General features: G+C 42.9%; 3 protein-coding genes and 1 long non-coding RNA gene across 7 annotated transcripts; 2 read left to right on the forward strand and 2 right to left on the reverse strand.

Annotated features, from left to right (window-relative positions):
• Positions 1-489: 489 nt before the first annotated feature.
• Positions 490-3591, forward strand: LOC116918259. The gene is made up of 5 exons (XM_032923933.2): positions 490-720; positions 797-1883; positions 1955-2036; positions 2100-2211; positions 2280-3591. Exons 1-5 carry the CDS (start codon positions 654-656, stop codon positions 3506-3508), a joined length of 2577 nt encoding a protein of 858 aa, XP_032779824.2. The 5' UTR covers positions 490-653; the 3' UTR covers positions 3509-3591.
• Positions 3592-3644: 53 nt separating this feature from the next.
• On the reverse strand, positions 3645-8244 carry LOC116918263 (WAS/WASL-interacting protein family member 3). Of its 3 annotated transcripts, none has more exons than XM_045171286.1 (5): positions 7838-8244; positions 6650-6949; positions 6337-6581; positions 5281-6265; positions 3645-4716 (listed from the first exon to the last, which is right to left on the reverse strand). In XM_045171286.1, the coding sequence occupies exons 2-5, from the start codon at positions 6933-6935 to the stop codon at positions 4616-4618; spliced, it is 1617 nt and encodes a 538-aa protein (XP_045027221.1). In that variant the 5' UTR covers positions 6936-6949; positions 7838-8244; the 3' UTR covers positions 3645-4615. The 3 variants fall into 3 exon arrangements, with proteins under 3 accessions (XP_045027221.1, XP_032779828.2, XP_032779829.2); XM_032923937.2 differs by lacking the exon at positions 7838-8244 and adding an exon at positions 7425-7805 and having other exon boundaries at positions 6650-6954; XM_032923938.2 differs by lacking the exon at positions 7838-8244 and adding an exon at positions 7326-7805 and having other exon boundaries at positions 6650-6954.
• A 238-nt stretch (positions 8245-8482) lies between these two features.
• On the forward strand, positions 8483-9345 carry LOC116918267. 2 transcript variants are annotated; one of them, XR_004391466.2, is made up of 3 exons: positions 8483-8744; positions 8819-9103; positions 9174-9345. It is a non-coding gene; the product is annotated as an uncharacterized LOC116918267 (long non-coding RNA). The 2 variants fall into 2 exon arrangements; XR_006644420.1 differs by having other exon boundaries at positions 8819-9345.
• Positions 9346-9620: 275 nt separating this feature from the next.
• On the reverse strand, positions 9621-12255 carry LOC116918264 (26S proteasome regulatory subunit 8). The gene is made up of 8 exons (XM_032923940.2): positions 12097-12255; positions 11662-11809; positions 11387-11610; positions 11130-11322; positions 10923-11055; positions 10704-10857; positions 10402-10611; positions 9621-10166 (listed from the first exon to the last, which is right to left on the reverse strand). Exons 1-8 carry the CDS (start codon positions 12106-12108, stop codon positions 10026-10028), a joined length of 1215 nt encoding a protein of 404 aa, XP_032779831.1. The 5' UTR covers positions 12109-12255; the 3' UTR covers positions 9621-10025.
• Between the last annotated feature and the right edge of the window lie 118 nt (positions 12256-12373).

A 12373-nucleotide genomic window follows, 5' to 3' on the forward strand; every position in this document is an offset into this window, starting at 1 on the left:
TGTAGCAGGAGCTATTGTTCTTTTAGGTATCGTTAATCTGCTGATTATATGCATCCATTCTTTATTTTTCCACTTATATTCAAGAACAAACAATCTCTTTTCTTTCCCTCCATTTATTTTCCGCCGTGATTGATTTTTAAATCGTGACATTGGCCACGAAGGAAAACCCAAAGACATCAGATAAGAAACTGATGGGCTTCCCTGTACAATTTGCATCTCGACAAAAATCTTATCAGTGCCCACATTTCTATTCCTTCCCAACTCGAGTTTAATGGTGAAACGTCATCGCACGATGTCAGTTTGATTTTTGATGTGGTCACTTAGTACAAGATGTCATAACTTGGACGATAAATGCGGACTATCACAAAAACATTTTAGACTTGGCCAATGTACAAATCACAAAGATCGAGCTAATTGGTCCGATTTTCTGTATACAGCGCACTAATGGATAGCACTATATTATGTTATTGCATTTAGGTATCAAAGAGCGCATGAGATAGGGGTTCGCATTGCTGCGCACGCGCTTACGAATTGTCATCAGTGGATCGCTATAATCACCGACCAATGTCGTCGTCATTGGTTCAGTCAACCGTCAACGGACGACACCAACTAATCCCAAGTTTAATCCGTTCGTATAAATAGTTGATTACAAAATGCTGTCGTCCACTTCTTTGTTGTGCTTCCTATTTCTAGCGCTGCCAAGCAGTTCCACCGGCTTAGGTATAATTTACTTGTATTGAATTCAAATGCATATCGGTTGATGATAACACGGTATTATTTTTTTTCTACTGCAAAGCGACTAAACTGGATTTGATCCATCAAGAACTGGCATCGGTCAATCCGGCGTGGAATCGAGTTTTGAATTTCATCTTGGAATCGAATCAGCTAAACACCAACAAATATCTAGGCCAGCAAAATAATGACGACGATGACAATCAACAGTGCTGCTTGACGGACCGTTCGGGCTGGTGGTGTCGTCGACGAAGACATCGCTACGTGCCGATTAAACAGTCGACGATTTATGCTAGCAACGCGATTGAAAATGAGGGTCATTTGCATCCGCTTAGTCATGTCATTGGTGACAATCTTCCTCCCGATCAACTGGGCCATCGATCGGCAAGACCCGCTGAACTCTACGAGGCCACCGATTGGAATTGTCTGTCGAACAGGACGGCGGAAGTTGGATTCTCGATTCCCGACGAGGTTGCCTCGCTATCAACAGCCAGACATCACGTGGATTTGCCGGCCATTTTTTCCGTTCTTATCAATTTCGGACGCAATGAATACTATCAATTCTTGTTGAGCATGCTCGATTATCTGGAAGAAGATCACGGATGTCCGGAAGGATTCGTTTGGGATCCTTTCGCATCCGCTTGCCGTCGGGTTTATTGCGGCCCTATGGCAGTGGACGGATTCCTGAAAGATGCCTGCGCCAACACCACAAACGGGACGGATTCTGGCTGGCGTATGACTTACGTCATGGAACTGAACGTGATCCAAATGACGCTTTACATCGACGCCATCTACGATGCGCACAACATCAGTGACGACGCTTTAATTGCCATCATTCAACAATCGTTCACGTCCGTTTTTTCGTCTTTCGTCGGCATTAGCCCTGAACGCATCACTAACCTTCACGTCCGCTTTCTCAACGAGTCGAGCAGAGAAATTTCAGGGTTACGATCCTTGTCCCTTGATTTCTGGTTGAGTCAAGCGGAGGAAGGATCAGGTGAACCGACAATAGATAGCGTCGTATCCTTGATGGGCAGTTTGATTGTCCAGGATCGTTTGATCGTCATCATTGACGGTGTAGTTGTCCAGCTGATCGGTCTTCACGAACAGCCCGTATCATCGGAAGAGGACAGTTTCGCCAACTGGTGCAGGTTTGATTGCCATCATTCATTATCTCATTAGGATAACAAGATCAACAATTGCGATGATTGACCTTTTTTAGAGGCGGCGTAACGGCCATTTATCACAACGATGAGTTCCTCATCGATGTCAACAACACTGAAACTAATCAGACTGAATTGATCGTTCGTAATGTTTTTACATTTCTCTGAAAGCCTCTTCATTAAGCCTTTTTAAAAATCAAATAGGTGTACATCAAAGCGACCGATCAATGGTACTCTTCTGGAGAATACATGGCTGATTTGTTTTTCTACGGTTCGACGGATACGGATTTAACGAGTATATCAGGATCTGTTGCAGGTTGTATTTCGATAATGATTGATAATCCAGTATGCTCGTTAAACTCATTACGTGCATTATTATGTCAGTCTGCGAGAATCGAAGTGTTTTGTTAGACACGTCGTGCAACGTTGTCCATTTAAACGAAACCGAATTTATCTTCCTGGACAACAATACGGTCTTGTATAATGGAACCATTCCTTTCATCGATCCCGTTCTACAACCGGGAGAATACGAAAGTCTACCCGACGGCGGATTGGCTGTTTGCCTCTACATCGAACAGGACTGGCCAATGGCTTTGATAATCGAATCTTACCTGACACTTTGCTTGATGACCATATCGATTGTGGCAATGTCAGCTACCAACATCACTTACATACTCTTCCCCGAACTGAGAAATTTAGCCGGATTGGCCGTGATGAATCTATGCCTCATGACATCCGGATTCCAGTTGTGTGTCATGATCGGCATGTCCATTTCGGTTCATTCCGAATACGAATTATGCGTAGCCGCTTCCATTATCGCTCACTACGAAGGATTGGCTTCCATCTTCTGGACTAATGTCATGGCTATCGATCTCTACCTGACCCTGGGCAGATGGAGCGCAGTTCCCAGGAAGCCTTCCAAAATTCTTCCGCGTTACGCTCTCTATGCTTACGGACTTCCGTTAGTAATTGTATCCATCGCGGTGGCTATCAATTTTTGCAACTGCACTGGCCAATTCAGCGTGGACTACGGCCGGCTCTTTTGCTGGATCAGCAATCCAACAGCCAATATGATCTTTTTCGGTTGTCCGCTGGCCTTGGCTTTACTGGCCAACATCTTCCTGTTCATAAGAACGGTGGCCATCATCCAGAGTTCATCAGCCTGTCATCAATGTTCCAGGCGTGAGAAGGCCCTGTGCCAGCTGAAATTGTACGCCCGCATGTCGACCGTTATGGGTTTCACGTGGATCTTCGCCTTCATTTCGGCCTTTTTCGATCCGTCTTCTGCAGCCGGCATGATCTTCACCTTCACTTACATCGTCCTCAACGCCATGGGAGGTCTGTTTATTTTCGTGGCTTTTACGTGTAACCGTCGCGTCTATCAGCTCTACAGCGTCTGGTGGGCCAGAAGACGCCATCAGTGGATGCGACAATCCAGCACCACGGCAGACAGCGTCAGTAGGTCCCCGGCAAGCAACAAGAAAACTGTTCCGTCTGCGGAGCAACGACGCAACAACCGTCAAACCAAGACCATTTCCATCGAGACGCTCGTTTCCAACTCGGACGTTGCGGAACGAACGGCTAGTCAACGTGAAACTTCGCTTCACATGTAAAAAAATTTTTTTTTTGAAAAATATTCTAGTTGATTGCAGCATAACATATCAGCACGAAATATACAGACAGTCCTTTTTTTTAAGAGTTGGTTTTCATTATTTCAATGATCAAACGAATTACATTTGTTCGCCATGATTTAAACGTGATGTTTTCGTTGTTATTCTGGGCATATTTATTATTTATAATAATAACAAACGACGGGATGCAAATCGATTGATTAAAGACATGTAGGCTTCATGTATACTATAAGAGAAGAATGTGTAAGGAAAAGACCATAAAAAGGGCAGGAAAAATATGTAGAGGCATATTTATAATAAATTCATATCGACTCAAAAGAGGAGGAAAAAGGATTGGCTGCGATATACATACTGCTCTCTTACGAACACACGCACACTTTTGTTTTTATTTTAAGGGAGGATACATATATATATATATATTTCCGTCTTTTTGTTTTTTTTCAAGCTGGGTGCCGCTCGTTAAAAAACGGGCGTGACACGCGAAAAGCTCTTCTTACACTTGATTGTGTCGACTTTCTCATACCATACGCTCAGGCAGCCCTTTAAAAATTCATGGGGAAATCAGAAATACAAGACATGAAGGAAAATGGATGTAAGCGCACTTCGTTTCCCAATGACGGAAATATTTGAAAACAAAAAAACAAAAAATGGGAGGAAGAAATGATCGCGTTGTTGACTATATGGGACGGGATTAAACTATTTACAAAATGGATACCCCCTTCTCTCTCTTTAATTTTTTCCTCCCTCTCACGAACTATATTTAACAGAAAACTAAGAAATTAAACGAAGAAGAATGTCATGCACGCGGAAAGATGTTCTAAGACGAAATTTCATCACGTTTTCTTCACCAACAACAACAAAAAAATCGATATAATATGGCTGGATGTGGCACTTTTTTCTTTCTTCCTCTCTCGAATTTCCAGTCAACTCCTTCATCCATCCGATCTTCACATGCAAATAGTAATGACAAAGACGAGCTTGGTGTTTCCCAACGTCAATGGGCTCAAGGACGATCACAGTGATTCACGAAAGCAAACACGCACACAATGTCTTATTGTTCTTTGCTAAAGCTCGACATTTATGTTTTTATCAGCAAGGAGCCGCGTTGCTACTAGGCCACCGTGATCCGGAATTCTGCTCCATCGTCGGCGGTTGCGGCGCTTGCTGGCGTTTCATACTCTGGTTGATTACTGTTGTTGTTGTTGTTGTTGGAACACCGCAAACGGATTCGGGTAACAAGGACGTCAATTAGAAGCGTCAACCACCAAGGTATGTTTTTTGTTTTGTTGTTGTTCCAAAGGATAGCGAGGAAAAGGAAGCCGCAGGAAATCCACGCACAAAAAGGGAAAATAAAAAAAGGCAGAATAAGCATCAGACAAGGTAAAGTTTAAACAAACATGTAAGCTCTCCAGAAAGTTTTCATTTCAAAAACTCTGAGGAAATTTACGTTTAGAACATAAACGGAGAAAAAAAAAAAACCAATTACCCGTTAATAGAATTGTACAATTTCAGTTGTCAAGCGGGAATAATAATAAGCCAATAACCAGGAAAACAAATCAAAAGGAAACCCCATAAAAAAAATCAAATAAAAAAGGAGTTTTGAATTCCAAGCCAAAAAAGTTCAACGTCTCCCTTTTTTTTTTGTTTTTCTCTTTGGACAATAATTGTAGTAAATCATTTCATTTTTTTTTTTTGTCTCTACTATTTAAATGGATTTAAGAAGAAAAGAAAAAAAGGAGAAATTTAAGCCCTACGTTGACGAGTTGGATAATTTTTCGCGAAGCCAATAAAAGGTTCCGGTGGCGGCAGATGGTTCAGCGGGCGGAAGCGACCTGCAAATCGTGATTCGAAATCTTTCGCTTCGGCTGACTGCTGGAAGGCGTTGGCCAGACTGGGCGGTGGTGGCGGCGGCGGTGGAGGGACGACCATGGAAGACAGTGACGTCATCGATCCGCTACTCCGCTGCATGGAGGATCCTCTAGTTGGCGGAGTCGGAGGTCCGCTGTTGTTGTTATAGATACTAGGGGATCGGCTATTGGACATAGCAGAAGGCGGTGGAGGAGCAGGACTCATCCGATGCGGTGGAGGTGGTGGAGGGGCACTAGAAGGAGGCGGAGGTGGAATCGAAGCAGGAGGATTGATCCGCTGTGGAGGCGGTGGCGGACGTACTGAAGGTGGCCGTATTTTAGCCGGACTGGAATGAACACCGTTGGCCATCGGAACGCGTGGAACGGGTGGCAATGGTCCACGAGGGGCTCCGGAGATTCCCGCCGGCGGAACTGCATTACGTGGTAGCGTCGCGTATCTGTTGGGTGGCGGAGGAGGCGCAACTGGAGGCGAGGAAATGTCCTGTGAACTTTGATTCCGCCTTTCTTGGCTATCAATGATAGATTCTTCAGAATCTGAATTTCCTGGAACTCCAGGTTTAGCCGAACGAAGACTCTGCGCCCGAACGACCGTCGGTTTGGAACTGGGTGGCGGTGGTGGAGGTGGGCTGGTTGGATTGACCGGCCAATTCAGGCTCATACTCGCAATGCTGGGCGATTTAGGCGGAGGAGACGGCCGCTTAGACGGAGTAACTCCACCTCGTCCGGTAGCCGGTGGAACTGGACTGGTAGGTTTCGATTCGGCAGGGGGCGGTTTGGGCGCCAAATTGGGTTTGCCAAAATTCAATGTCGGCGGTTTTGTAGGGATAGTTGGCGGATTCCGGCTGACGGATGAATTATCCGTTGCGTCACTCTATTTGCGAGGAAAGAAAACAAAAACTTGTCACTGACGATCGACGATAAAATAATACAAGACATCGTTACTGCCACGAGCGACGGTTTCCTGCTAGCTGGGGGAGGCTGAGGGGGAGGGCCTCGGTTGACTGATGACGGGGACGAGATGGATGAGCCGGATGTGGAGCCATTAAGTGTTTTAGGCTTCCATGACGTCGACACCGTGGGTACAGTTTCTGTTGACGGAGTTCTGCTCAAACCACCTGGGCCACTTGAAGGCTGATTCGCCGGACCCAATCGACCTCTGCCTGTTGCTTTCAAAACTGGCATTCCACCTGAAAATGGCAATACCAAAATAATTAGTAAAATTTAACGGCATTTCAAATGTGGATGTGACTTGTACCAGCAAACAGTCCGCCCAATTGAGGTGCCCCTGTCCCGTTACTGGCGGAAGAATTCGGTACCGAAAATGGTTTCGGTCCATTGGGTTTGTTGTTGTTGCTTTTGCCTTCGATGATGGGCGCACTGCGATCGTTGGTTACCGTTTTCTTCAAGGCCGCTCCCTGGCGGATCGAGTTGAGCAGCTGGTTACGATCTTCGCCACCTCCCGATTTGCCCATTTTTGCTGGTCCTTTGGCGCCGAAAGATGGTGGCGGAGGAGGTCCGGGTGGCGGAGGTGGAGGCGGCATTTTTATTTTTTCTCCTGTTCTGAAAAATAAATAAATAATCATATTAGGAAAAGAGCGAAAAATTGAATTTATCCTCCCACCGGATTAAATAACAAGGCAGTTACAGGGCCTTCTTCCGTGTCGTTTTTGAACAAAACAAAAAAAAAAAAAGGAAATAACGGTACAGGAGTACGTATCTTTTTCCGGTTTGTGTATATACTTTTTTTTTTTTTCTCCAACGTCTTTCCCTTTTCTTGTTAAGATAACGAGCTAATCTTAGCCTTTCAAAGCTTTGGAAGTTTGGTCTACTGGGTCAACAGGTACCAGCCAGTGTAGGCGTTTCGAAAACGTACAAACACTGGTATATATCATCACTTCCGGAAAGAAATGGCAAATAAAAAAATTACGTACCAAAACTTTAGGTCACTGAGGTTTTTCACGTTACGGATAGGCAAGAAAGAAAGAAAAAAAAAAAAGCACTCAACAAAACCTTACAAGAGTGGCCATTACCAATGTAACCATTCAAATGCAGCAATTGGCTCAAAATGACGAAATAAATGATCTTTTCATGTCGCTTTCACGGTGAAATCGGGAACAACAACCCCCCTCCCCCCTCACTTGTAAAAGTAAAAAATAATATTTTCTTTCTTTCTCGAATGTGTGCACTTGATTCTTATCGACCTTATCACAAAGCCGCTAACTTCCTTTCGTTTCTAGTTTTTCTCGTTTATTACAAGAAAAAGAAATAAAAACTCGGTCTATGGTGCATAACATGTGATCACATCACACGATTTCATACACCGTCTTTTTTTCTTTCTTTCTTTATTTCAATGGGAGGTAGGAGAGAGAAGTTTGGTGGGAGAATGTGAAAGCTCGGGAGAAATTCAGTCCAAAGTCCGCGGTCAGCCATCAGAAAATCTCACCTTAATGAAGTTGGAAAACGAAGAAAAATAAAAAACTTCTTGGTTCTAGTAACCCGTTTTTTCTTTCTTTCTCTGTCTTTCTCCGATCGAATAAACACTCTCTCTCTCTCTCTCACACACACACACACACACACCACTGACTAACCAGTAACGAGTCTCTCAATCAACGGCGTTGCAAACAGAGTTCAACACATTCCACATATTGATTGAATATGCAGTTTTGTCTATTAATGAAGATGAAAACTGGCAAGTAATTAGTTTGGCTTCATTTGATGTTTATGTTGCCAAGGAACAACTAGCTTCAGACACCTGCAATCCCACTGCTCACACACAGTAAATACTAATGACTACAACGTTACACGAAACCTTCTTTCTACTGCTGTACACCTCCAGCCAACAGCGCTACATTCACCCGCTTGGTGGCTCTGGGGGGTCGGCAAAGTGCCGTTGCCAAGTTTTTACAATGCTGATTTGATGAACTTCCCTTTATTTGAAAATTCAAAAAGAAAATATTTATATTTTGATTGGCGTACTTTTTCAAGGTGCATATGTATTGTTAAATTTTTCAGAAGTGTAATTAGGCAAATCAGACATTTTCAGAAAATCATTATTGAAGTTAAGAAACTGTTGCAAAGCAATGGCGAATTCAAGTATGGTGATTCAGGTTTGGCCTTGATCTTGTTACACGAGGAGAAATTGATTTACTGAAAAGACCATTAAACGATTAATGGTAAGATGCATTTTGTCTGAGAGTAGACGTTAATGTAAATCATTTGAAATTCAAACTACAATACGATAGCCTGATAAAATCAATCAAAAGGACAGTCATTATCTCGAAATGAAATTCGGTTACCGACACCTGAGGCTCTCTGTCCTAACTTTAAGGATTCAATGCCGCGAAATATATGTAATATGATCTTGATATGACGTTTCAATAGATAGTCGTTTCTTTAGCATGAAATTTTTTGTTGAATCATGCAGTTACATTGCCAAATTCTCTACCGTTCGCTCTGAAATGCTCCAGTGCCCAGGCTTGAGTCAGTTGACTTTGCAGTGTCGAAATACAGCCATGGATAGCACCAAAAAATTTGCCAACGCCAAGTGCCGTTGGCGAATTTCGCAACCAGACGCTGGAGCAGCAGTACCGTGCGTATAAATAATGATGCCAATTTATTCAGAAGCTTTAGAACCCGACATCAATTATGAGAATTGAGACAGATGAAACAAATATTTGCTGACAACATGCGTGCCTGGATTGCCGTTGACGTAGGAATCTATACATGAAACATTTCCCCAGTCTAGAACGAGAATATTTTACTTGTCTTTTTTCCTGCAGCACAGGTGGTTGTTACTAATGAAGCCTTCATTACGGAAAGAATTCCTGTACCAAGAGCGTATCAAATCGGCATTCACGTTCTTTCTTTACGTGAAAAATGAAATCGAATCTGGCTTCGATAGTAGGAAAATAAAAAAATCAGAACCTGATAAATATTACGCAGTGAAACTCAGCATATTTCTTCTTCTCCTTTTGTTCTAAATCTTGCATGATAAGACGGCACAAGCATCTACGTTTCGAGCTATGACGCATCCATCCTGTAAAACCAGTTCCCGATTTCTTTATAATCCTGTTTCTTCCTACAAATTATAAAAGGGTAGTAATTACCTTGCTGAAAATTTCAAACCCAAACTTCCAGCACACAAACTTGGCATAGAACAGGAACAGTTGAATTCTTCAACGTTAATCCATCGGATGCAAAGGGCTTAATGTGCCCTAGTTGACATGTTGGAGGCTGTATTCTTTGTATTACAGGTAGGACAAGGAAGGTCGAAGAAATCCATCAGTACGCCACTTACTTCAGCAGAATATCACTTAATCAGCACAGAAGATGAAATAAACAAAGACAGCGGAGGCGGAACTGTTTCCAGAACGCACACCATTCATTTCAAGAATGCTGGGGATTGCAGACATTCGAAAGATAGACCCCCCTCCAACAGTAAGTCTGGATAGAGGGTTCTTTTTTGGGGAACAGAAGAATGGAAACTTTGGGATTATGATCATAATCCTGAGCTCTCTAAGTGAATTAGTATCTCTTTTTCTGATTTAAGTTGATTGCTTGCTTGTTCTGTGGAGTACGATAAAGTCTCTACCGTTGCGGACCGTTGAAATCGAATAACAAAAGGATAACAATCACTTCCACAGCTTCTTGATGGACATGTTTTTCTCCGAATCTTTTTGCATCACCTTGGCGACAGCCATCTCAAAATCTTCTTGGTTGACATGAACGCGCCTTTCGCGCAACGCGTACATACCGGCTTCTGTGCAAACACCCTGCGTAGCAAAGAGGTTGAAGTAAATAAGGATGTTGATGATAATCAGATAGCAACAGTGTACGCATAATTCAAGTACTGAAAGTGGACCTCATTCGGTTCGATTATGCAGCTCATTAATATGACACTATTAGGCAATCATGTGGGCCATTCTCTGAGTACAGATCATGCGCACAATAGGTATGGAATGTTAGATGGGAGGAAAAAACCAATCAAAATGTAGCAAAGATATAAACCTTGACTTCCGCTCCGGAAGCGCCGGGCATGAGCTCGGCAATCTTTCGTAAGTTGATGCCACGAGTTAGATTCATCTTTCGTGAGTGAATTTTGAGAATATCGAGGCGAGCCTCTTCATTCGGTGGGGGGAATTCGATCTTGCGATCAATGCGGCCGGGTCGCAGTAGAGCAGGGTCCAATATGTCGATACGATTCGTAGCCATAATCACCTACATGAGACGATAGGAAAGAGGGACAGAACAACGTCAATGGATCTGGCGGGATTAAAACGAATCGAGACACAAAAACGGCTGGTACTCACTTTGATATTTTTGGTGGCTTCGAAACCGTCGAGCTGATTCAGCAACTCCAACATGGTGCGTTGAACTTCGGAATCACCTCCGCTGCCCGACTCAATACGTGATGAGCCAATAGAATCAATCTCATCCATAAAAATGATGGAAGGAGCGTGTTCCCTGCAAACGCAAAACACAAAAGTGAATAAAATAAATACGGAAGATAGAAAATGATTGAGGCATACCTTGCCATAACGAAAAGTTCGCGAACCATACGGGAACCTTCTCCGATAAACTTTTGAACCAGTTCAGAACCAGAGACTCGAATGAAAGTACAGTCCGTATGATGAGCAACAGCACGGGCCAAAAGAGTTTTGCCTGTTTTGAATAAACGATGTAATCACGGAGATTTTCAACAGATTTGTTTTTTCAATTATTGAGCATCTTCCTACCTGTTCCCGGAGGTCCATAAAGTAGGACACCCTTTGGCTGAGCGATTCCGAGGGCGTCAAAGAGCTCCGGATGTTTAATAGGCAATTCGATAACTTCCTTAATTTCTTTAATCTGCTTATCCAGACCTCCAACCATTTCATAAGTGCTGTCTGGTACTTTTTCTACCATCATAAGGGAGACCAATGGGTCAACCTGAATTTAAAGGCACAATCAAAACCCAAACAACTAGTTAGACATTAAAAAAAATACCACTTACTTTGCTGGGAAGGATTTTGTGCAATGTGTAGCTATCATTTCTGAGTGCAACTCTACAGTTGGGCTTGATATCGTTGATGTCAATGTTCTTGTCAATATCCACAACAAATTTTCCTTCTGGATGGACTTTGACAAGCACTTTTTTCTTGTCCATGGCTTTCACAACTTCACCAACATATGATCCCTGCTCCTGCAGCAGCTGCAGCTCCTCCCTCAACATGCGGACTAGGAGAAAATTAGAGGGATACAAGCGCTACGTCATCTTATCTTTTCTACCTTTGGCGTTGAGCTCATTTCTCTGCGCCTGTAACCTGCGAAGATTCTGAGCCTTCTCGGCAACAACAAGCTGAAGTTCCTCAATCTTGGTGATGTAATATTGCCTGAGACCCTCTCCTTTAGGAGGAGCCACATCAACCTCCATCATCTGAAATTCACAGAGAAAGTTTACACAAGTGATGATTTGACAGAAATGAGCACAACTTTTCTCTTGAACGACAACCAACATTAAAGACGAAATGAGAGCTAAACCACACAAGTGAATTATTTTGCTATTTTAACAATTCAACTTTTGAATCATTATACAAGTAAAATGGTAGACAAATCGGCTGAGGGCCATTGCAGATCGTGAAAGTAAGGACTAATGGGAAGGTGGACAAAGCTTTTAGCACAGACACTGCATTTCGGTTACTAAATAATGAAATGGTTAATTACGTGAATTTTCATCTAAATGTTAAAACGACGACTTTGTGTCCTCCCTAATTTTTGTCACGAGCCCGGAAAATTTCCAGAGAATGACAAGCTGTTTAACTGTTTAGTTCTTCCGACTGCCGTTTGGTGCGCGACAACACTGACGGCGGCCATGTTTTATAACTAAAAAGTCAGTCAAGAAACTCGTGATCACGAAGCAAAATATATAAATAAATTCAAAAACAATTTATACTGCTCACCAATCATGCTTAAAATTCAAATCATGAATTTTAAAAGATAT

This window comes from Daphnia magna, linkage group LG3 (genome assembly GCF_020631705.1).
Source record: "Daphnia magna isolate NIES linkage group LG3, ASM2063170v1.1, whole genome shotgun sequence".
NCBI lineage: Eukaryota > Metazoa > Arthropoda > Branchiopoda > Diplostraca > Daphniidae > Daphnia > Daphnia magna.

Coding starts and splice junctions, on each gene's coding strand:
- LOC116918259 (XM_032923933.2), top strand. CDS start 654: ATGCTGTCGTCCACTTCTTTGTTGTGCTTCCTATTTCTAGCGCTGCCA. Junction 721..796: donor AAGCAGTTCCACCGGCTTAG/GTATAATTTACT, acceptor TCTACTGCAAAG/CGACTAAACTGGATTTGATC. Junction 2,037..2,099: donor CTAATCAGACTGAATTGATC/GTTCGTAATGTT, acceptor AAAATCAAATAG/GTGTACATCAAAGCGACCGA.
- LOC116918263 (XM_045171286.1), bottom strand. CDS start 6,935: ATGCCGCCTCCACCTCCGCCACCCGGACCTCCTCCGCCACCATCTTTC. Junction 6,582..6,649: donor ATTGGGCGGACTGTTTGCTG/GTACAAGTCACA, acceptor TGCCATTTTCAG/GTGGAATGCCAGTTTTGAAA. Junction 6,266..6,336: donor GGAAACCGTCGCTCGTGGCA/GTAACGATGTCT, acceptor CCTCGCAAATAG/AGTGACGCAACGGATAATTC.
- LOC116918264 (XM_032923940.2), bottom strand. Junction 11,056..11,129: donor TTATGGACCTCCGGGAACAG/GTAGGAAGATGC, acceptor TATTCAAAACAG/GCAAAACTCTTTTGGCCCGT. Junction 10,858..10,922: donor GAACTTTTCGTTATGGCAAG/GTATGCCTCAAT, acceptor TTGCGTTTGCAG/GGAACACGCTCCTTCCATCA.